The sequence below is a fragment of the Penicillium oxalicum genome, chromosome II (assembly GCF_001723175.1).
Source record: "Penicillium oxalicum strain HP7-1 chromosome II, whole genome shotgun sequence".
NCBI classification, from domain to species: Eukaryota; Fungi; Ascomycota; class Eurotiomycetes; order Eurotiales; family Aspergillaceae; genus Penicillium; species Penicillium oxalicum.
The window spans coordinates 179,853-200,721 of NC_064651.1; the positions used below are offsets into that span (position 1 = coordinate 179,853).

The 20,869-nt window shown below is 52.6% G+C and overlaps 4 protein-coding genes across 4 annotated transcripts; 2 read left to right on the forward strand and 2 right to left on the reverse strand.

The window, feature by feature from the left end:
• Window positions 1-1,820: 1,820 nt before the first annotated feature.
• On the forward strand, window positions 1,821-3,611 carry POX_b01996 (uncharacterized protein; the record flags this gene model as incomplete). The annotated part of the gene is made up of 3 exons (XM_050110918.1): window positions 1,821-2,780; window positions 2,887-3,012; window positions 3,129-3,611. The coding sequence occupies 3 exons, from the start codon at window positions 1,821-1,823 to the stop codon at window positions 3,609-3,611; spliced, it is 1,569 nt and encodes a 522-aa protein (XP_049971264.1).
• Window positions 3,612-4,123: 512 nt separating this feature from the next.
• On the reverse strand, window positions 4,124-5,503 carry POX_b01997 (putative trans-sulfuration enzyme; the record flags this gene model as incomplete). Its single annotated transcript, XM_050110919.1, has 2 exons — window positions 4,124-5,158; window positions 5,345-5,503. 2 exons carry the CDS (start codon window positions 5,501-5,503, stop codon window positions 4,124-4,126), a joined length of 1,194 nt encoding a protein of 397 aa, XP_049971265.1.
• A 303-nt stretch (window positions 5,504-5,806) lies between these two features.
• Window positions 5,807-9,619, reverse strand: POX_b01998 (uncharacterized protein; the record flags this gene model as incomplete). The annotated part of the gene is made up of 5 exons (XM_050110920.1): window positions 5,807-5,880; window positions 5,944-6,290; window positions 6,353-6,404; window positions 6,463-6,660; window positions 6,730-9,619. The coding sequence occupies 5 exons, from the start codon at window positions 9,617-9,619 to the stop codon at window positions 5,807-5,809; spliced, it is 3,561 nt and encodes a 1,186-aa protein (XP_049971266.1).
• A 6,734-nt stretch (window positions 9,620-16,353) lies between these two features.
• Window positions 16,354-19,833, forward strand: POX_b01999 (uncharacterized protein; the record flags this gene model as incomplete). The annotated part of the gene is made up of 2 exons (XM_050110921.1): window positions 16,354-16,955; window positions 17,049-19,833. 2 exons carry the CDS (start codon window positions 16,354-16,356, stop codon window positions 19,831-19,833), a joined length of 3,387 nt encoding a protein of 1,128 aa, XP_049971267.1.
• Between the last annotated feature and the right edge of the window lie 1,036 nt (window positions 19,834-20,869).

The following is a 20,869-nucleotide window of genomic DNA, read 5'->3' on the forward strand; positions in this document are numbered from 1 at the left end:
AATGGATCCATGTCTATTCCCACGTGAGGCTCCCTTCCACGGCACGTGTCTGAGCTAGCTCTCCTTAGAGTCTATATGTACTTCTCTCCTCAGTAGCGAGACCCGGGAGATAAATTCACAGGATGGAAGAGTAGCGGGTGAATCAGAGCAGCAGTTTAGACTCCTCGGAAATCGACTACGTACGCATCACCCCTGCGAGCCATTGCCGCCTCGACCAGCCGTGACCCGTCCTGCATTGCTGAGATTATGTTGTGGAGGTTGATGATGTGAAGCGGTTGAGATCAGGGGGGGATGATCGACAATTCTGAGAATGCGGCGTAAAAAGGGGGTCCCCGAGGACCAGGAAACCCGACCTGATCAATGGGGAAGGTGGCACTGGAGCGAGGAGATGGAACAGAGATGATTTGTGCCAGAGTGTGTGGATGTCTGCGTGTGGGGTGGAGGAATGGGGAGGACAGTGGGGGGTGCAAACAGGTTGGGGTGAAGAGATGGGGAAGAGCAATATGGGGCAGAATGGGGTGAGTGATGCGGTGGCAGCTCCCAGCGTCAAGGCACGGCTGTTGAGGCTGAGAATCAATCCAATGATAAAATCGCGTATCTCCAGCAGTATCGGGGGTTGCCGACTAATACAAAAAGAACCTTTCCCGTCAATGCTCCTGTGGTATCTCAATTCTTAGGTTCTGTGACGTTCGGTCTCATTCAAGTGAAGCAAGATCAAAAAATTGATATAGGCTGTTTGCTGTTCTCTGGTCTCGTTTCATCTTGTTCCGATTGTGCTTGCGCAGAGCAATACCGTTGAGCCTCGGAGCATCCGTCTTTCACTTTATCCAGACTGTGGGGACCATAGTTTGCTTCCCAGTTTCTCTTGGTCAGCAGAGTGTGGGGGTTGACAGTGACATCGGCAGGGGCACATCCGATCAGACACAGTTGACTAAGAAGGAAGTATATCATCATGACCCTCAAAATAGAATCGGTACTAGGGTACTCATGCCTCGAAGAAATGTCAGCACGACTTGGTCCAACGTCTAGGACAAGTGCCATGCGTGGTCACACGATGGAATTGCCATCCTCATTCTGGTACACTTGAAGAGTCTCCAGCTCGTACACGCTCAAAGTGAGGAAGAGTCTTCACCCGGTCACCCCTTCACCCGTCGAGGAGCCGAGCCAGAAACGGTATCGATCGGCCGAGTCCGGAAGTCACGCCCTCCAAGCGCACGGGTGCGGGCCGACTGACCAATCAGAACAGACCAACCGACTCGGCGCGGCTTGGGTCGGGAAACCGGGGGAAAGCCCTCTTCTCCGCTTGAACGCTCGGGGATTCTCCCCGCGACGGTGTGCCATGTACCTGTGTACAATAGACTCCGGTGCGGTGGTTTATATGTGGACAGTTCGTCCTGCAGTCAGCTTCATGATTTGACAAGGTACACTCCACGGGGGAATCCCTTTCTGGACTGTAGATCCAAGGGATGTACTGACGACGATGTTCGTCAGGCCCAATGAAGAGGGACGATGAAAAATCTCTGTTCCTAACCGAACCCCACTCTGTTCCCCATACAAGTTTGTTCGCGAGACCCATTTGGCGTGGGGGTTGCAACTCTGAGCCGGTCTGGGGTCGTCACCTCAACATGGACGCAACCGGATGCGACCACGATGGGTCAGCCTGCGAGGCTCGTCTCGGTGGGGTAAAGACCTGGGGGACAGATGCAACCACGCGCTGAAAAAGGGAGAGATTCCTCCCCCGGACTTTTCCACCTTCCATTCTTCTTTCTGATCGCTGTTCCGGGAAAGAAAAGAGTCGAGTCCCGACTCTCATACGCACCATGGCGGACGACATTTCAAGAGGCACCAACAACCACCCCCTCAGCCACGACGATCGCATCGATCTAGACGTCGAGAAAGAGCGTGTGGAAAACCACGAACATGTGGTTGAAGTCCCAAATCCCAATGTAGTCCCTCGGATTGACCCGGCGCGACGGGCCGTGGTCGAGAAGAGCCTCATGCGCAAACTGGACGCACGATGCAGTCTCTTTGTGCTCATCTACATCATGAACTATCTCGATCGCAACAACATCTCGGCCGCCCGTCTGAAAGGTCTGCAAAAGGACCTGTCCCTGTCAGACACTCAGTACTCGACTTGTCTGAGTATTCTCTACGTCGGATACATTTTGATGCAAGTCCCGTCCAACATGTTCATCAATCGGATCCAACGACCGTCGCTCTACATTGCCGTGGCCATGACCCTGTGGGGGTTGATCTCAACCTGCTCCGGTCTGGCCGGCAACTTTGCCCATATGGTGGTCATTCGATTTTTGCTGGGCTTTGTCGAGGCGGCCTTTTTGCCCGGTGCCCTGCTCATTCTCTCCAAATGGTACACCCGTCGAGAATTGACCACGCGCAACGCCGTGCTGTTCTGCGGTAACCTGATCTCCAACGCCTTCTCCTCGCTCGTCGCGGCGGGTGTCCTGTCCAACATGGAAGGAACTCTCGGCCATGCCGCCTGGCGATGGCTCTTCTGGATCGAAGGAGCCGCCACCATGACCATTGCCATCTCGGCGGCTTTCATTCTCCCCGATCTGCCCACCAATTCCCGAGGCTTCACCGAGGAAGAGCTCCTCGTGGCGCAACTGCGCATCCTGGAGGATGTGGGCGAAGCCGATACCGATTCCGAGGAGCAGAGTGCCTTTAGCGGTCTCTTCATGGCCCTCAAGGACTTTAAGATCTACCTGATGATGTTGGCCTTTACGGCCTATGTCATTGGCTTGTCCTTTAATGCATTCTTCGTATGTCGAATTTCCCTCTGTTCAGCCCCCCTCCCTCCCCTCTTTAACCAAACACACTCTCGATCAACACGTCAGGCACTCGGCGGCTAATTCACAAACCTTCCAGCCCACTCTGACCGGTACCCTTGGTTTCTCCTACGTGCCCACTCTCCTGATGAGTGCTCCCCCATGGGTCTTTTCCTGTCTCTTCTCCGTGCTCAACGCGTGGCACGCAGACCGAACTCAAGAAAAGGTGAACAAATCTCTTCGCATTCTTCTTTTCTTTTCTTTTTATTTTGCTTTAAAAAAAACGAGAGAAAGACCCCCGAATCGAGCCCTTCTCGAAACTAACTGCTCACCCCCTTCTAGATCTGGCACATTTACGGCCCCATCTTCATGGGCCTCGTCGGCTTCATCATCAGCATGTCCACCCTCAACGTGGCCGCCCGCTACATCGCCCTCTTCCTCCAAGCCGGCTCCTACGCCGGCTTCATCGTCTTCTACTCATGGATCAGTTCCTCCTTTCCCCGACCCCCCGCCAAGCGTGCGGTGGCCCTGGCCCTCATCAACGCCTTCAGTCAACTGGGTAACGTGGCGGGCTCTTATGTCTGGGATCTGAAAGAGAACGGGTACCGAAAGAGCTACGGCATCGTGACGGCCATGTACGGCGTGACCATCATCGGATTTTGGATCTTCCGTATGATTCTGGTCAATCTGAATAAGAAGTTGGAGCGGCAGGAGGCTGAGTGGGATGCGGAACACTCTGAACAACCGCAGGCAGGGAATGTGGTGTTTATGGATAGTGCGGATGAGTCGTTGCGGATGCGTAAGGGTTTCAGGTATTTGGTTTAAAAAGTTGGGATATACATATGTATGGGTGTATTCCTTCTTTCTCTCTCTCTCTTATTTTTTTCAAAAGAATTTGCGTTGTTTCTTTTTGTGGATATGATGTGACATGATTTACTCCTCTTTTTTAAAAAAGAAAAAATAGGAAAACGCTTCTTGATGAATTGGCTGGTACCTATGTGACTGGGGCGTAAATTAGATGCAAGGTGTACAGTCTTCCAATCTATTCCCCGGGACCTTGAATAATGTACAAACACGGGCAATTGACATCAGAGAAGATAAAATGGGGAGAAGATATTGAAGGTACCTAGGTACCTCCCGCGAATAGGGCAATGTCTACCGGAAATCCAGGGTGAGACCGACCAAATACATATCAATTCTCATATCTTCTACCATTGCAGCGGAACATGAGATTCTCAATGGATAGACAATTTGGCGCTGAAATGACTTTTGAATGTCTCACAGAGTTCTCAATCACTCCACGTCAGGTTTTCTTTCTTTCTTTCTTTTTTTTTTTCTCATTGACTGGCCGATTCTCTAAAAGCCTTCAACAAATCACCCTTCAAATCCTCCCAATTTTCCAACCCTACGCTGATCCTCATCAATCTCCGATCAACACTCTCATCCGACATCGTCCTCCACTCAATCAGCGACTCGACTCCACCCAAACTGGTCGCATGCTGGAAGAAATGCAACCGACTCGGCAATTCCCTCGCCATCTGCTCCTCTTTCATGGTAATCGAAAACACGGGGCCAAATCCATTCGGCATCTGCTTTTTCAACCACTCCCCCTGATCCTCCTGCACCGAGGCATGGAATACCTGCTGCAAAACCGCCTGGATGACAGCCTCCTCGGAGCCCGGTGCAGGAGCAACTGCCTGCAGTGCACCGTTCAACCAAGACACCAGCCGAGTGGTGCTGTCACTTTGGCGCTGGACGCGAATTTCGAGCGTTCGAAGACTTCGCACACCGAGCCACGATTCCATGTTTCCCATGACGGATCCGATAAAGATCCGATCCGTGAAGAGCTGTTTAGCCCAGTCCTCCCGCTGGGTGGCCAGCACACCACATAAGAGGTCACTGTGACCGCCAAAATACTTGGTGCCGGAGTGCATGACAAGATCCGCACCGAACAGGAAAGGATCCTGGAGGTTGGGAGGTGCAAAGGTACTGTCAACGATCAGGTAGGCACCTCGTGAATGGGCCTTCTCGGCAAAGGCGGAGATGTCAAAGGCGATTCCGGTGGGGTTCACGGGGGTTTCAAGAAGGATGACATCGCCCTTTTGCAGATCGTCGACGTCACAATTGAGGGGCAGCTTCTGGAGACCTGTGACGCGATTGAAAAGAGCGATCACTCCATGACTGCCGTGGTAACCGTCTCCCACGGAGATGCGACGAGGGTTGAGAAGCGTGAGCGCAGCATGGAGGGCTGAGAGTCCAGAAGAATAGGAAAGCGCTTTTCCATTCAAGAGAGCCGAGAGGATGGTTTCGAAACGACTGGGACCGGGAGCAGAGACTCGCGAATAGTAATGCGTCGTCGGGTCAACATTAGTCTAAAAGGCAGGCGATGCCAAATGCGCAATGAGAAATCAGAGACCGTCCAATGTTACAGTACGAGGAGAAGAGAAGGGGGGGGGGGGGGGGGGGGGAAATGCTAGGTACGCTTGCAGAACCAAACCGGGGTCGACATTCACGAGGATCATAGAAGAGAGAAATGCAGTGTTGGGAAGTTTGCATACAAAGTCATTTTCAGCCGCCGGGACCAGTGCGGAAGGATCATCTGAGTAACGAAAAGTGGTGGACAGGTGCATGGGGGGCGCCACATCGGCCACGACATTCAGCACGTCATCCGCGTGAAGTGACCGAGTGGACGTGCCCATACCGGTGCTTTGCGCCATGGCGATACTAGGTGACACGAGACAAGATATGCACAAGAAAACGGGCACCTAAGCGAAAGGAACTGGAAAAGAGACCCCCCGCGCAGGACTAAATATACAACCGCCTCAGCTGCGGGGAAAAAAGTCAGTCCCCATCGCCGAGGAAGGGCGTCCCCCAATCCGGTCACGTGGTGCGGGGCACACCATTTGTCCAGAAAAGGCCCCACGGAGTTCAGGAACAGAAAGTATAGATCATGGACGGAAAAGGGGGTATCACAGAGGACCGAAGAAAGGCAAATAGAAACAAGAAGTGATCTTCCTTGCTCAGCGGCGAAGAGAGACCATGCGAGATGGCTCGCGGACGGAGCCGGGCAGAACCGCTTTGAAATCATTCCGGCCTAATAACAAGAGTGTCAGCAAAGAATCCCACCGCACACGAAGAAAAGTAACAAGGGACTCACCGGCCTCGGTGTCAAAAGCAATGCCAATATCGTCATGCTCGATCGGATACTCGGGCATATCCAAGCACACAAAGTCCGAGGCGGCATCTTCGTCCTTCTTGGGCAAGGCAAACTTGGCGTCGAGAATGCGAATGCCAAATTTACCAGAGCGGGTGAAAGATTCGATTTGGTCAGTCCCTTTCAAGACGAAGTTCATGCAAGTGCCGTGCTGGAAATCGCTGAAGAAAGCAACAAGCTGGACGATCTTTTCCTGTTGGACAATCTGGACGCGGGCCGAGCTGGCTTCCCATTTCTTGTAGATGGGCACGACCATGCGCCGGCGGGAGATGGTGAATAGAGAAGCGATTCTTGGAAATGGCATTAGTAACCTGCGTGTGCTTCGCTGAGTGTGCTGACCAGCGAAACTCACCCGTCGTAGATGACCTTGAAACCAGTCACAGCTTCCTGAAAAGCATGGAGATCTATGATGTTGACGAGATCAGCTTCGGATCGTTTCAAGTAAAAGTCGCACCCACTCACCCTGCACTGTTGTAAATTCATATCGGCGAATCATCGGTTTCGCTGTGCCCTTTCGCAAAAATTCCGAGACCTGTTCGGGCATTTCAGGTCGAATCAAATTGTCCGCCAACGATATTGTGAGATCGTGCTGCGGAGCGCGAAACAGGCTCATTCCCGTGGCTCGCTTGACATCCAAGCCAAGACGCAAATCACCAGGGCCTGCAAAAGTGGACAACGTCAGCAAGTGTCTCCGATAAACCCAAAACGAACTAGCAAGTTATCTCGTACCCAAATTAATCCGGTCAGTCACAGAGCCCCACTCAGTGGCAACAAAAGCGCGCAAATGCTCAGAAAGAATCGTGGGACCATATCCGTGGTCCACAAAGGTATGCTCCCGATCAATGACACTGGCGTGGCCGCCGGGAAACTGCAAGTGCGTAAACGGGGATCGGCCACTGGCTGGATTTGCCGGTTCCTCAATCATATATGAGCGCAACGGCAATTCACGTGTGGCTACCTCGCCATCGCGAGGTAGCATGCTCAGAAGCACCGAATGCATTTCCGTTCGCTCCTCGACCTCATGGAACGTCAGCAACATGGACCGTGTTCGACCATCTTCGGTGACCTTCAACAGAAGCGCGGGACTACCGTCTTCGCCTCGCAACAGACCGAAGACCACAGGCCATCCATCACCCAGACGATGCGTCACATTACTCATCGTTTTCACTTTGGGGCTGGTCAACACGCTCAGACGGAACCCGCGATGGGCATTTCGCGATCCCGTTCCTTCGGTAATTGTGACCTGCCGTTCAAACAAGCGGATCCGACATCTCTCTGTAGGTTCCGCAGGGAATGCCTTGGGCGTGCCAGGATCCATGTATTGAAAGGCTTTGAGAGTATTCTCGAACACAACAGTCTCACCAGCCTCGGGTGACAGGCTTGCCTCGGAGTTTCGTGTGTACCTCACAATATTCCACAGAGTTCTAAAATCGTCTTCCGCGAACAGGACATCAAGTTCAAACCCTCGCGGCAGCTTCACCCGCAAGGAATGGTTACGGCCGTCCCAATCCACGTCATCCCAGGTGGGTCCCTGCTTGCGATCACCCTGAATCACGACATTGACCAGTGCGCTCTGACTTGTGATCGCAGTACACACATACCAGTCAGAACGCTCGCGGGTGATCGACAAGACGCACGGCATGGCATATTGTTTTCCTTCGTCTTCCCTTGAACTGACATAGGCCTGCACAAACATGCTTCCATAGGTGAAGAAATGGGCGGTATCTCCGAGCGGCATCATGCTCACAATGCTAGACGATCTGACGGGCGCATCGGCCAACATTGACCGTGAGGCACTCCCCGAGAGGACGGCCGCCACATCGGCAGCAAAGAATGGGTATCGAACCCACACAGAGATGTCCAACTGGTTGGAACCTTGACCATCGTCCCTGAGGGTATCGGCAAGGATATTGTTGCGTTTAATCGACATCGACAAAGAGCGAAGGTGGTTGAGCATTGTCGAGTGAGCGCTCAGTAATTCGACTGTCTCTCTTTGACCCGTGGTACTAGCAACGGCCAAGATGGCCTCGACACTGATGGACCCATACCGGGAGAGCTCAAAGTGCCCGGGGACGACTTTCTCGTTGATCCACAATGCCTTGCCCAGATTGATGACAGCCTGCTTTGCATGAATGGCCGGGGTTGAGTTGCGAGATCGTGCAAATGATTCCAACTGTGATCTTCCACGCAAGAACCACCACACTGCCGCCCGAATCCATTCTGACAGAGACGTCTCCTCAACGGGCTTGACATCTTGTGCGGCCTGATGAATCTGGCTACTATATGTATCGATGTAAGTTTGAAACTCCTTGAATGCCAATTCGCCAACCTGGCCCGCGAGGGAGCGAAGGGAGTACTTTGGAGGCTGCGGGCTGCGCGCCGGCTCTCGTCCGGGGGGAGTAGCAAGACGAGAAGCACTGTCATTCGAGCCGGAACTGTGGGCGGTGCGCAATGGTTCACGGGTTGCAGGAGAGGGAGCTGGAGACGCTGAAGGTGGGGATTGGGTTGACCCGTCAACGGGCAAAGTGGGTGTCCTAGAAGAAAGATTCATCGAGCCGCTAGGAGTAAGATTTGTCGACATGCGCGACTCATTGGGGCTGTTGATATTCTGAATTTGGTGGGTAGTGGACAAGATCGAGGAGGAGCTCGTTAACTGAGGCGATACCGCGTGACTTGATATGCTGGGACTCTGCGAACTGTAGGCAGGCGGCAAGTCAGGGCTTCCGATGTCGCTCTTTTCATCGGCAGGAGACAGAAGGTCATCCTCTGCGCGATGTTGCTGCAGGGCTCTAGCCTCCTCGGCCTGCATCTGATCCCGAACACGCTCCGCCAATGAATGTGCGTCGGCCGAGCCACGGAAGGAAAGCCGAGACCCAGGTTTTTGGGCCTGTAATGTACTGAGAAACTCAGAGTCAAGCGGGTTCTGTATGAGAGGTGGTCGCCAGGCCGCATCCGGATTTGCAACGGTCTGTCTCTCGAAATTCCCGAGCGAGGTGTCGACCGTTAAGGCTGGCAGGTATGAGCTCTGCGCATCCGGCGAGTGCGAGGATACACTCGGGGCTGGCTGCTCCGACGCTACTCTCTCATGGTGCCGTTGTCGCGTGCGCGAGATCTCAATAGTAGGGGCATCTGTCTCATCACCACCCTCGCCGATCAATTCCGGAGCCAACTTGCAGAACTCGACATGAAGGCCCTTGCCTTTCCGCGGATTGAGTATATTCTTGGTTTTGGGATGAGATAGTTGTTGTTGAGAAGACTCCCGCGAGAAATACCCACCGCGAACGCTGGGCGAGGTGGTTTGTTTGAAATCGAAGGCGGCATAGTCGTCTGTGGAGGGCGATTGCATCGACGAGACCGGACTTTGGGGCACACCGTTCAACGAGGGAATTTGGCGTGTCGAAATGACTGGGCGCGCATCTCTTGAATCCGCTTTCGGGGAGGAGACGGTCTCGGTGACAGGTCGATTCGAGGCAAGGAAGTCCTCAATCTGCTGCTGGTCGGCCGCAGGTCGATCTTTCTTTTCTTTGGAGAAGAGCTTACCCCTCCAGTTGGCTTTCTTTTCTTTGACGGGCTTGGGCTGCTCAGCAGCCACAAACGAGAAGGGATCATTTGCGGACATGTCGCTATGGAGAATGGCGGGGGTGGAGGAGGGTTTATCGCAAGCCTCCTGCAATGAACATTGCAGGCCTGCAGGTCAATCTGGTATGGTGGTAATGACAGAGGTTCGCTCTGGGCGGCGTGTGGCAGGCTGCGGTGAATCTGGCGACGATCGCGGACCTTTTACCTCGATACTGCAGCTAGCTCGATCTGTCCAAGCAGCACGCGACCAGGCGCTTGATTCGAATGTCACGAAGATCGAAGGTGCTTCGATCTTCAGATAAGCTGGACGTGAGGAACCAGGTCAACTTGCGCTGATCAGAATATGGCCAGAAGAGACGAGATAGATGGGACCTCGCGTGTTCCGCGGCGGATTAATAGCGGGGAACAGGTTGTGGAGGGGGTGGAGAGCGCTTTCGGCGGTCGAAATTGTATGAGATACGCAGGGTGGGGAAGCTTTCCTGGTGGATGTGTCGCACGTACACGTCCTTTGTAAGCTCAAGTGTTCTTTGCGGGGATGTTGCTTTGACTGTGTCGAGAGGTCGATCAAGAATAGATAGGAAGCAAAGGATCCAAAAATGATCAGTAGAGGACAGCGATGAGGGAAGCGACCGTGCCCGCTACCACGATGACTAGGCCAGGAACAGTGGATCCAAGCGATTGGGGACAAAGATCTCTCTCCAAGAACCCCGGACGTTGGGTCGTGCTTGTGCGTAACTCTGCCTTTTTGGACCTGCCAAATATTCCTTGAGACGATTGTGGAAAACACACCGATGACTGACCACTTTCACACGGGCACGGGCAGTCGGGCCTTGTGCTCCAGAGTCGAGACTAAATGGTCGCCGTTGAGAGACAATTGATAACCAAGCTGGACCAGCAGCTGTGAGAGGGGGAAATTCATGTGACCGCCAGACTCTGAGACACTTCAGTCGCGACGGATGGAAGTGGGAGGAGGAAAGAGGACGCTGACTCTTAGAAATGGCTGTTGATAGGAGGAATCCCACGACCCTCTGGATGAAGTGGAGATGGTTGGATCCCGCTCCGCGAAGAGGAACTCCACCGACTCTTTTTGGGTCCCCTGGCCTTGGTGGCTCACCGGCTGGATCGGGGTTCAGGAACAGCCACCGCGGCTGGGAAGGAGGATCACAGGCGATCTCCATTGAAACTCTCTCCTGCGCTGATTTAGCCTTTGACTAGCAGGAAAATTCTTCCGTGAATGCTGAGGCGAGGTCTCTCGTCACCCAGGTATTTTACAGGGAGAACCCAGGCAAGGCTCTTCGATCGTGCAGTCCAGGGTTGAACCCCAAGGTCGGCGGTAACATAGACGTTGAGCCTAACAGCTTGTCCTCCATCACCGAAGTCCGGGTAATACTGGAGTACTCTAAGATTTGCCAGTATGAATGGGACGGTGATACTCGTGATAGAGGGACGTCGATCTGAACTCGAGGTGAGAGGTGAGGACAAACGTATCTTGCTCCGCCGTGCAACAAGAGGGTTTTCGATGAGCAGTCCCATCTTCAACTTTCAACTTCAATCTGTGTCACGGAGAAGCTCATTCCGAAAAGATCAGCACTACTCCATGAGGCCGTGATCCTTCCTTCAAATGGACGGTTGTGTTTTCGTTCAGGCGTGGCGGGCCCGTGTTGCCCGGGCATCGGTCCTCCATCTAAACAAATCAACAACCTTCACCTTCACCTTAAAGATCAAGCCCGTTAAGGGGAAACTTCCCAAGCGCTATAAACTCAAATCAAGTTGTAGCGTGCTGCAAGACTCCAGTTCTATCAGCACAATGCGACACCTCGTCCTGTTCTCAGCGCCTCACGTCTCCCAAGGTTGTAAGTTAGATGGATGTCCCACGCTCAGCTAACCTCGAGGGCTCGCTCACGCACCCCACCACCAGGTCCGGGCAAGTGGACAGGCGCCTGCCTGGCCCACTTGGGGTCACCAATCCTCAGACTTGGTCTTATCTTGAAACACGGTCCTGTCCGATAAACTGGGAGGCCCGCCGAGCTGCCAAGATGTCCTAAGTGGGTGCTAGTTTCAATAGGTCGGTCTGTGTGGCTATGAGGCTGCGAAACGAAAAAGCCTCGATAGAGGATACTAGCCGTGACATTCGTAGACACGAGTCCAAAGACACGAGACCGTAGACAACTACCAAGGTGAGGAAAGTTGGGAAGCGTTAGGTAATACTGTAGCCCATGTCCGTGCAGTGCGGTGACTCGCATGATCTGAAGGGACAGAATGGCACTTTCCGGGTTGACAACCTTTCAGGTCTACGATGATCCAACCGCGGAAAAGCTGAGGCAGGGACCCAAAGTGACTCAAAGAGAGAGCCTAGTCTATTGGGGGGTCAAATTGGGATTATCAGATTATCACTCCACACAAAACTCACAGTATGAGGCTTTTGAGGGACACTCAGCACACGAGTCTGGACTACCACTCGGACCGTGTACTTGGGTCGATCCGGTCCACATGCACCCGAGGCAGCACATCCGCTCGCTCTGTCGCTCGCCATGTCAGAACCGTATAGCTTATTGCCTCACACCTAAAGGCTGAGAACTTCGGAATGTCGACCCTGTCAAGCTGTGCACAGAGAAGCAGACAAAACACCAGGGAGTGTGAGCATGATCCGTACTCCCGTGGTACGCATCAATTGAAAAAGCATTCTTAGCATGGTATGTTGCTCATTTGCCGATGTGGAGCGGACTCCCCCAAACAGATAGATTTTCAATGTACAGACGACAAGGTGGTTGAACAGTCGAGATCAGCGGTTGATGAATGCGGCGGCCATGGCTCACACTATGAAGAGCCACGACCACGTACTGTCTATGCATATAACCTCTACATGGAAGACCCTGGCCACGGTAGAGACCTTATTTCATGGGTCCTAAAAAAAATTCCCCCAATTTGCTTGAGTTCCCATGCCAGAGTTCGTAGGAGTCTTGACTATTCGTTGATGCAGCCCCCACATCAGTCATGTCGCAAGGGGCGAAGGACCGAGCTGCATGAACCGTTTGGTGCCAGTGTACGCCACCAACGAGGCTAAATATCTCTCTTCTTGAATAGACTCATCCTCTGGCAAATAGGCGGCGTCTAGTCCCTGTCGCCACATCGAAATTCGCGGGTGTACAATTTCTCCACGACGATAATGGTGATGATGACGATGATGACGCGTAAGGTGCATGAACAAGTGTATTATGACGCGCAGCAGATGATCTTGAGATCTTCTCTTTAGCCGAGTAACATTTATGGCGATGGGATGATCAACACCATCTGGTAGGTCCAATTGGTCGATGTGAGGCCCTGCATCAACGGGTGTCTCTCCCAAGCACCGCACTGAGATTTGAGACCATGACTCAGACAGGATAGGCTGGCATAGGAGTTTCGCAATCAACATATCCCCAAATTCTGAAAGGGACGAATTTATCCGTCCACTTTGTCGGGTCGCTCAGACAGTGGAATCCGTTTCCCTACCGGTTTAGGAACTGACTCCAACACCACATCTGCTTCGCCATGGTTTGATCAGTATGACCATTGACCATATATTATCATTCCATCAAAGTTTCCCGCAGCTACAAGTTTCGTTGACGACCATCACTGCAGAGCCCCACCACTAAAGCTTGCTAGAGATTGCCATCCATCAGATGCCGATCAAGGTATCGGGACGCGTCACACATGACCAATACTGAAGCCAGGAGTAAACCTGGCATTCAGATTATCGACCTCAATTGACTTGATCAGTCCCCTTTGATCGAAAGATAGATGAGGGCTGATATTATGACTAAAGCATATGTACATCCTCATCTAAATGTGCACGTGGATATGTGAGTTATCAAGTGAAGTATGTACGTCTACAGTATTCAATTCTCGAGAGTCCAGCCGAATCGCTCCCGCCATCTCGCGGACTTTGAGTTCCCGCGCCGCAGGCCCGGGAATCTAAAAATAGCACGAGTTTAGCATGAGACCGGCACAATCAAGACATACATATACGGATGAGCATCTTACCAGGCGAAAGGTCCCAGCCAACTTACTACCTCAAAAAGCAAGGTCAGTACCGGTTGTCTGACTCGAGTAGCTTCAATGATAGCTTAGGTCCGGATTCTCCATGTGTGACTTCATTCGTCCGCAGCATGTGAGCGTTCAGTCAAGTTACGGCTGGAACGCATGCGCCCATATAGCCATTGTTTGTCCGGCAATTCCTTATTGTCCGACTCCACCTGCAACAATCACCGCCTGCTGGGGACCTCGCTCTGTCCATGGTGGATCGCAATTGAATACCTAAGTGCGCACCATTTTGTTACCTAATGTGTCTTGAAAATTGGCGTGCGCCGAGATCAACGACCCTTTTCTTTTCGCTACATAATTTGACGCAAGACCTAAGGCCATTTCTTGGGCAGAAATACAATGGCCAGAATTTTCAAAAACACGCAGCGCAAAGGAACCTTACCCGCCAAAGGGCCCGGAGGCACTCTGGGGGGAGGAGAAGAAGAAGAGATTCTTCCATGGAGAGCCTATACAATAAAGCCTTGAGGCTGCCTGCGACAGACCAGCTGCATGGCGAAATACCGCCTTCACTGAATCATGCTCGAGCCTAGTAGCCGTCGCGGATTACGCCTGACAGTGCCTATCTGTTTCTTGTGTTTTTGGTGCTGAATATTCACAGAGACCCGACATGAATTGTCTCCGGCCCGAAAAGAATGTCCCTAGACGCTTATGTCTTGCTCTTGGGTTGAAGCTCTGCGATAATCAGGCTGGCGCTCGAGTCTTTGTAGCATGCACTTAATTACATGTTGGTGGCAGTCACCTAGCTTGAGTACCTCGTACCCCCGGTGTATTCTGGGATCTTGGATAGACTCAACAACCGTGGAATCTGCATAGGCCACTCATACTTGAGTATGCGCACGCATGTTAGCGACGAAGTTGGCGTAGCTGTAGTCGCTGTTCTCCCCCCCCCACTATTTCTCTTTTCCTCTCCCACGAGATTGGCGACTGATAGGCTGAGAGTGGGTAAGTCTCACCTTCAGTTGTAGTTACCTGTGACACCTGACCAATGTCTGCGAGAGAGTTCCGTTGAATGACCACATCACACCAAATCTGTCGTCACAGAAATGTGATAGGGAATAGAACTCTATGGAACTTTCCTCGACTTGCTGGGAGTTGATTAACATCTATTTGGGTGCGGTCTGCCCGATTATTACCTCCAGAAGACCGCCAATCATTCCACAGATGCGATAGGAGCCGCGGTGGTCTCATCCGAAGAAAGGCTAGAGCTTCAGAGTACGTGAATGACATAGTGTGTAACTGTTTACAGAAACACTAGCCAGCACATCACGTGGATTATGATAGACTGCCGCCCTGGACTCAGGTCCACTGTGCGATCGAAGACTGGAAGAGATAGTCACTGTCACATACTGTGTCTTTCGTTGGAAGACAATCACGGTGACCTCAATGGATACACCATGACTGAGGGGAATGAAATGAAGACGACTCTTCCATTTCAAATACTGCACGGCGAGCCCCTCGCATGTGATACTCCTGAACCACTTCACTCGAGGTTCCTCGCCTAATCTGAGCTACCGTCACAGTTCAGCAGGCCGAGGCCGGATCAACAATACCTTTGTCAATCTGCAAAGAAGGGAAGAAAGTAGTTGCAGAAAGTGAAGAATACAGTTGAGAGTGTTACTGTATCACAGGTTACCTTCAAATTAAATGGTTCACGCCTCGACGCCTCTACGGTCGTGTCCCTAATCTATCTGTTCCTATATTTACCAACTCGACCCGATTGTTGTTCCAATCCCGGGCGGCGGTCCCGAGTCCCTGCCACAACTCCACCGTGCCAGACCCAACTGGGCGCGCCAAACAAATAAGACCCTGGTCTCTGATTGACTGCTCCCTCCAGTGGTCCAAAATCAAAATCGCCTTGTCCATGATGCAGCTTCCGCTATTGCCAACTGACATCCATGCATCATGTTGCAAAGCCGTCCGTGTACCGACCATAGTAATCATCCCCTGTTCCGAAACACTTGTAAATGTGGACGTCGGTCAAGGTCCCTTCTCGGGATAGCTTCTAGTCTCTCACAGTGCAGAAGGCTCGTTTCGTAACGGTGCAATTGGGCCTTCTAGTCAAGTCGAGTCACTTGCTGGTCGGACGGTTGACTCTGGTAATTTAGCCTTCGACTCGGCGATCGTGGTTCGTGATGATACCCCCGTCGGGACGGCTCCCCCTCCCAGCTTCCAGACCGGCTCTAGGCTGCCAGGCACTTGTCCACCTTCTTCCACCCCTCCTGCTTTTCTTCCTCCTCGATTCAGCTCGTTTCTCTCTCTCCCCTCCCCATGCAGCACCGCTTCATCACACTCGCTTGACCCATTCAGCCTTCTCCACCCTCCTTCCTCCGCAGCCAGTTGCCCATCCCGGTGCTAGGCGAACCAGTGCAGTCTCCGACCGAATAATCCCCTACCGTTCTGGCCATCGGAAGTGCCAACAGTCATCAACATATTTTCATCGCACTTTGCAGCTCATCGTACGTTCATACAGCCCGAGCGGCCGTCGCCTTTTCCTCCGCGCATCACGAGAGTCCGACCGAGTTGTTGTGGACGCACTCCTGCAACAACATCCATCCTGAAAACACGCGCTCAGGTGGATCACGACGCCTCTTGACCATCTTCAACAATCTCTCAAAACAACGTGGATCCACTCTTGCACATCGGGGATTGACCTCCCCTCGGAGGTCAATCTGAATCGCGAAAACAGACACCATGTGCCGCGACTCGTCACTAGTGATCAACGAAGCTGGTCTTCCTGGTCGTCCTGGTCCTGACTTCGCGCGACGCGATGGGCTCTTCATACTTCAGGGCCGCCGATGGCGAGACACTTCAAAACGTCGGCGTGGACCAGCCATCACCAGACTTATTGCTCACGGGGCATCCTGGTGGACGGCTCTGGTCTGCGTGTTCCTCGCTTACGCCTCGCCGGTGCGGTCTGCCATGCTAAATTTCGAAAATTGCCTCAGCGAAACAATCCTGCAATCGAATCCCCCTCAACTGCAATACGTCCCCCTCAATGTCTCTGTGCATTTCAACCTCACCGACTCCCTCAACCCGTTGAGAGTCACCGTCTACGGCAATGTGACGGGCACCGCAGATGGCTCTCCTGCCCCGCCCCCGACAGACGAATCCTGGATCGATCCAGAGTCGACTGTTGGAAAGATTGTCAATATCAGTCGAGCCAATAATAAATTCACCACCTTGATCACATCTTTCGACGTGCTGAGTTTTACCCCTTTCAGCAACGCGTCGCGGTTCTGTGATGCAGTCGACCAGGGCAATTGTCCGCTCGGACCGGTCTTCAATTCGAATCTGTGAGTTTGATTCCTGGTGGACAAGCATATCAAGTCTCTATTTCGGCTTTGTGGATCCCATTGACTAATTATTTCTTTTTTCATAATTTCCAGAAGCGATCTGAGCACATTGCGAGCTTTCTCCGTCCAACATGATATGCTTTCCACGTACCGATTCTCGACAATCAACCCAACTTTTACCATCCGATCGGGCGATGCATCTGCGGCCGAGCTTGGCTGTATTACAGTGCCAATAACCCCTGATTTCGGTACTTCGCTGAAGAACACGTTGATATTTGTACCATTGGTGGTCTTGTTGCTTGTTGCGATTGCCACCGTCGCAGCGGCCGTGTACAGTCCCTGGGGTACCACGGACATCTTCCGGTGGACAAGCAATTACGGCCGTGATGAGGATGTCCTGCGATTGGTGACCCCCGGCTTCGCGGACTGTCTGCAATACCTGCAATATATTGTTCTGACTGGGTCTCTGTCTCTGGACTATCCAGGCTTTTTCCAACCCGCGGTCAGCTACGGGTCTTGGTCGGTCCTGATGTTCAACCAGAGCTTCATTGATCCCGCGGGGGCCAACAGCCCGGTAGTAGACGGAGTGTACGTGATCAATGGGACCTACGGACTCGACCGCATGAATCAACTGGTCGGGATGGCCTCCAACCAGGAAATCTGGCCGGCGATGATGGTCTGGACCCTGGGTATCCTCGCTTGCATGATTGTGGTGTGTCAGGTCGGCTTTGCAGTACGATGGATGCATCGTGAACTCGCGCATAGCACAGAGCAGGATCTGCGTTCCAAGAATTTGCCATTCACCATGGGCAATGTCATTCGCATCATTTTCAACTACTTTCTCCTCCCAATTGTGTCGCTCTCCTTCTATCAGCTCGTCACAGCTAGAGGATCTCCTGCTTACAACGTGGCCCTGGCGGCGTTGGTGATTCTCGTCATCATGTGCTTTTCTATCTGGTTGATTCGCATCATAATCTCTACCCGACCAAAATCCCATCTTTTTGACGACCTGCCTACCGTCCTCTTGTACGGCCCTCTCTACAACACTTACTGCGATGATGCCGCGGCCTTTGCCATGATCCCCATCTTCCTCAACTTTGCTCGAGGGGTTGGTATTGGAGCGCTGCAGCCATCGGGTATCGCCCAAGTCGTCCTACTCGCCATCTGCGAGGTCGTCGCCGTGCTGACGCTGGTTGCATTCCGACCTTTCCCTTCCCCTACTCATATGAACCTCTATCATGCCATCTTCGCCTGCATTCGCTTCCTGACGATAATCATGAGCGTAGTTTTTGTGCCATCTCTTACCGTGTCTTCCGCCACTAAGGGATGGGTCGGCTATGTCATTCTCGTTCTCCATGCGATAGTCCTCATCTTTGGCTTCCTCTTGAACGCTTTGCAAACTTTAATTGAAGTGTTGGCCCGACTTGCCGGTGCCGGTGGTGCAACTCGCGGTGGTTTGGTCAAGGTTTTCGGAATGCGGCAGTTGTCTAGGCGGGTTCCCCGATCAGACCTTGCTCGGCAAAGCATGGCATCCGATGCAGCCATGCTAGCACACACTGACGATCGATTGTCTTCGCAATTCGGCGGCTCACGGCCTCGCAGTCTATCGGGGAGCTCTGCCCTCCTCCTGAGCCGACCGCCAGCCAGTGAAGGTCGTGCGAGTGCTGTGCTCGAGTACGCTAGCTCCTATGGCGGGGGGCATAGTCGTGCGGCGAGTGGGAATATTTATGCACAGTCTCCCACGGCGTATAGCGGGACTGGGGAGTACTTCAGCAGTTCCCCCAGCAGCAGCACTTTCATCGCCACTAACCCTCGTGATCCGTACTACCGGCCGCCTCGTCCTGGACGACGAACGCCCCAAGGCTCTTTCGATCGGAGTAAAAAGACCTCAAGGTCGTTCTTGAAAGGCGGTCGTGTCCACGACGAGGAGAGTCTCGGTGACGGTGACCCAACTTCTGGGCGCGGGACTCCGGTCCCTGCTTACCTGCCGGCACCCAAGGACGACATGGAAATGGAAGAAACAGAGCAACGAAAAGATTACGCAGTGCGCGAGGTTGACTTCTACTACAGAGTACGCGGTCCTCCGCTCTCTCACACTGGAACTCGAAAGTTGAAGACTGGTCCTGCGGATCCGACGGGCCCTGTTTCATCAGCAACTGGATGGTTCCGCAACTTGTTCCAAGGCAAAACAAAAGACAAGGGTAAAGGATTTGAGGTCGTTCGAAGTGCTCGAGCGCCTCCCCCAGGTCTCTTCCCCACCGGTGACTATAATGAGCCCTATCAGGATGAGCCTCAAACGGAGGAGACTACGGCCGGTGGACACTCCCGCACGGCATCCGCAGGTGAAGCTCCATATCACGACACAGAAGGTGAGCAAAGCGCTGGATCTGGCGATCAGGGTCAGGAGGATCCCGACGATCGACCGGGAGCTCCAGTTCTGCCCGATGTCGATACGGTCAGCAATATTGAGTTGCCTAGTCGAGTTGGCTCTCGCCGCACACAGGCAGACTCCGAGAATGGTGTAGAACCCGTCATACTCAACTTGCCCACCGTCACAGAGGCCTCTTCGCCCAAATCCAAAGCCTCCACATCCCGCTCAGGTCGCCACCTGCAGCCTCAGTTATCTCCCACTGCCGCTCGTCTTCCATTCAGTGAGAGCAGCTCGCCGTCCCGAGATCGGGGTCTCTCTGTAGCATCAACATCTGGCTCGTTGACATCTAGTCATCGGACTGGCCGAGATGGTCATCGAGCAGAGCGACCTTCGAGCATGGGCTATGTTGCACAGCATCGTACACGTGATAACATTCACGAGGCGAGTCCAGACGAAATGTCATTCACGGGCAGTGCAGCAGAACTGGTGGATGAACGTGCTCTTTAAAAAGTGCCGCCAGCTTGAAAACTCTGTTTTCAACTAGTAATGCGCGGATTTACAACAGTCTTGCATGCAAAATTCCCATCAAAAAATCTTCAATCTGTCGCCTCCTTACCATTCAATTTCTCTCTGCCTTTGATCAGAGCCTACCTCCTCTACATCACCTACGGCGCCTCGTCCCTCTTCCCACCTTCGAATACATTCTTCGCCCTCTCCAAGCGGACTTGTCGTCCATTATGACCAGACACGAATTTCTTTCTTGTTTCTCTTTTTCTTTTTGACTCATCGCATTCTGTGTGTGTGCGCGCGTGTGTGTGTATGTGCTGCTCTGCCTTAGTATTTTGGATTCTTTCGCGCATTCTGCGAACTATTTGCTTCTGTCCAGGAAGCGGCGGATCATGAATCTTAGTTCTCTGCCCGATTTCCATTTGATATTGCTTCCTTGTTCTTCGACAGTATTCTGTCTCCAGGCGGTACATAAAAGTCTTTCATCGTCATGTTCCTCTCTCTTTCGTGTGAAACTGCCGCTTCGGTCCTCTGGCATTCTAATTGATGTCGTCGATATGAACATGACATTCTGCTTGTATTTCATGGCGCTCCAGTTTTCTTGTCCACTGTCTCTGATGTTGCATTATTTTCCAAGCGCATGGAAACGACATGACATGAGTGAGTGTCATTGCTCTCAGTTGGGTAGTAATTCGAAATCCTAATGTAGGTTAGGGTTGGGGGGGCTTACCTGGTCGTGCTATTGAACAACCTGGGGTCATAATTAGAAATGGATTGCGCTCCGCTAGATCCCTAGCTTCATTGCGTCATAATAAGGGATTGTGCGAGTATCTGCAATCTTGAAATTCAAGATATCATCTATGGAAGTACCTAAGAGATACCGCATTGGAGATGTAGATGTAAGCTTTTAAAATCTGTCACTATGTTAGGTGCCCGAGTCTTAGACTCAGCCTCGTTCTCACCGATCACAAGGTCGGTACAGGGTGTAGTGCAGATCCATCATTGTAATGAAATTAGTCGATCTGCAGAAGTCGGT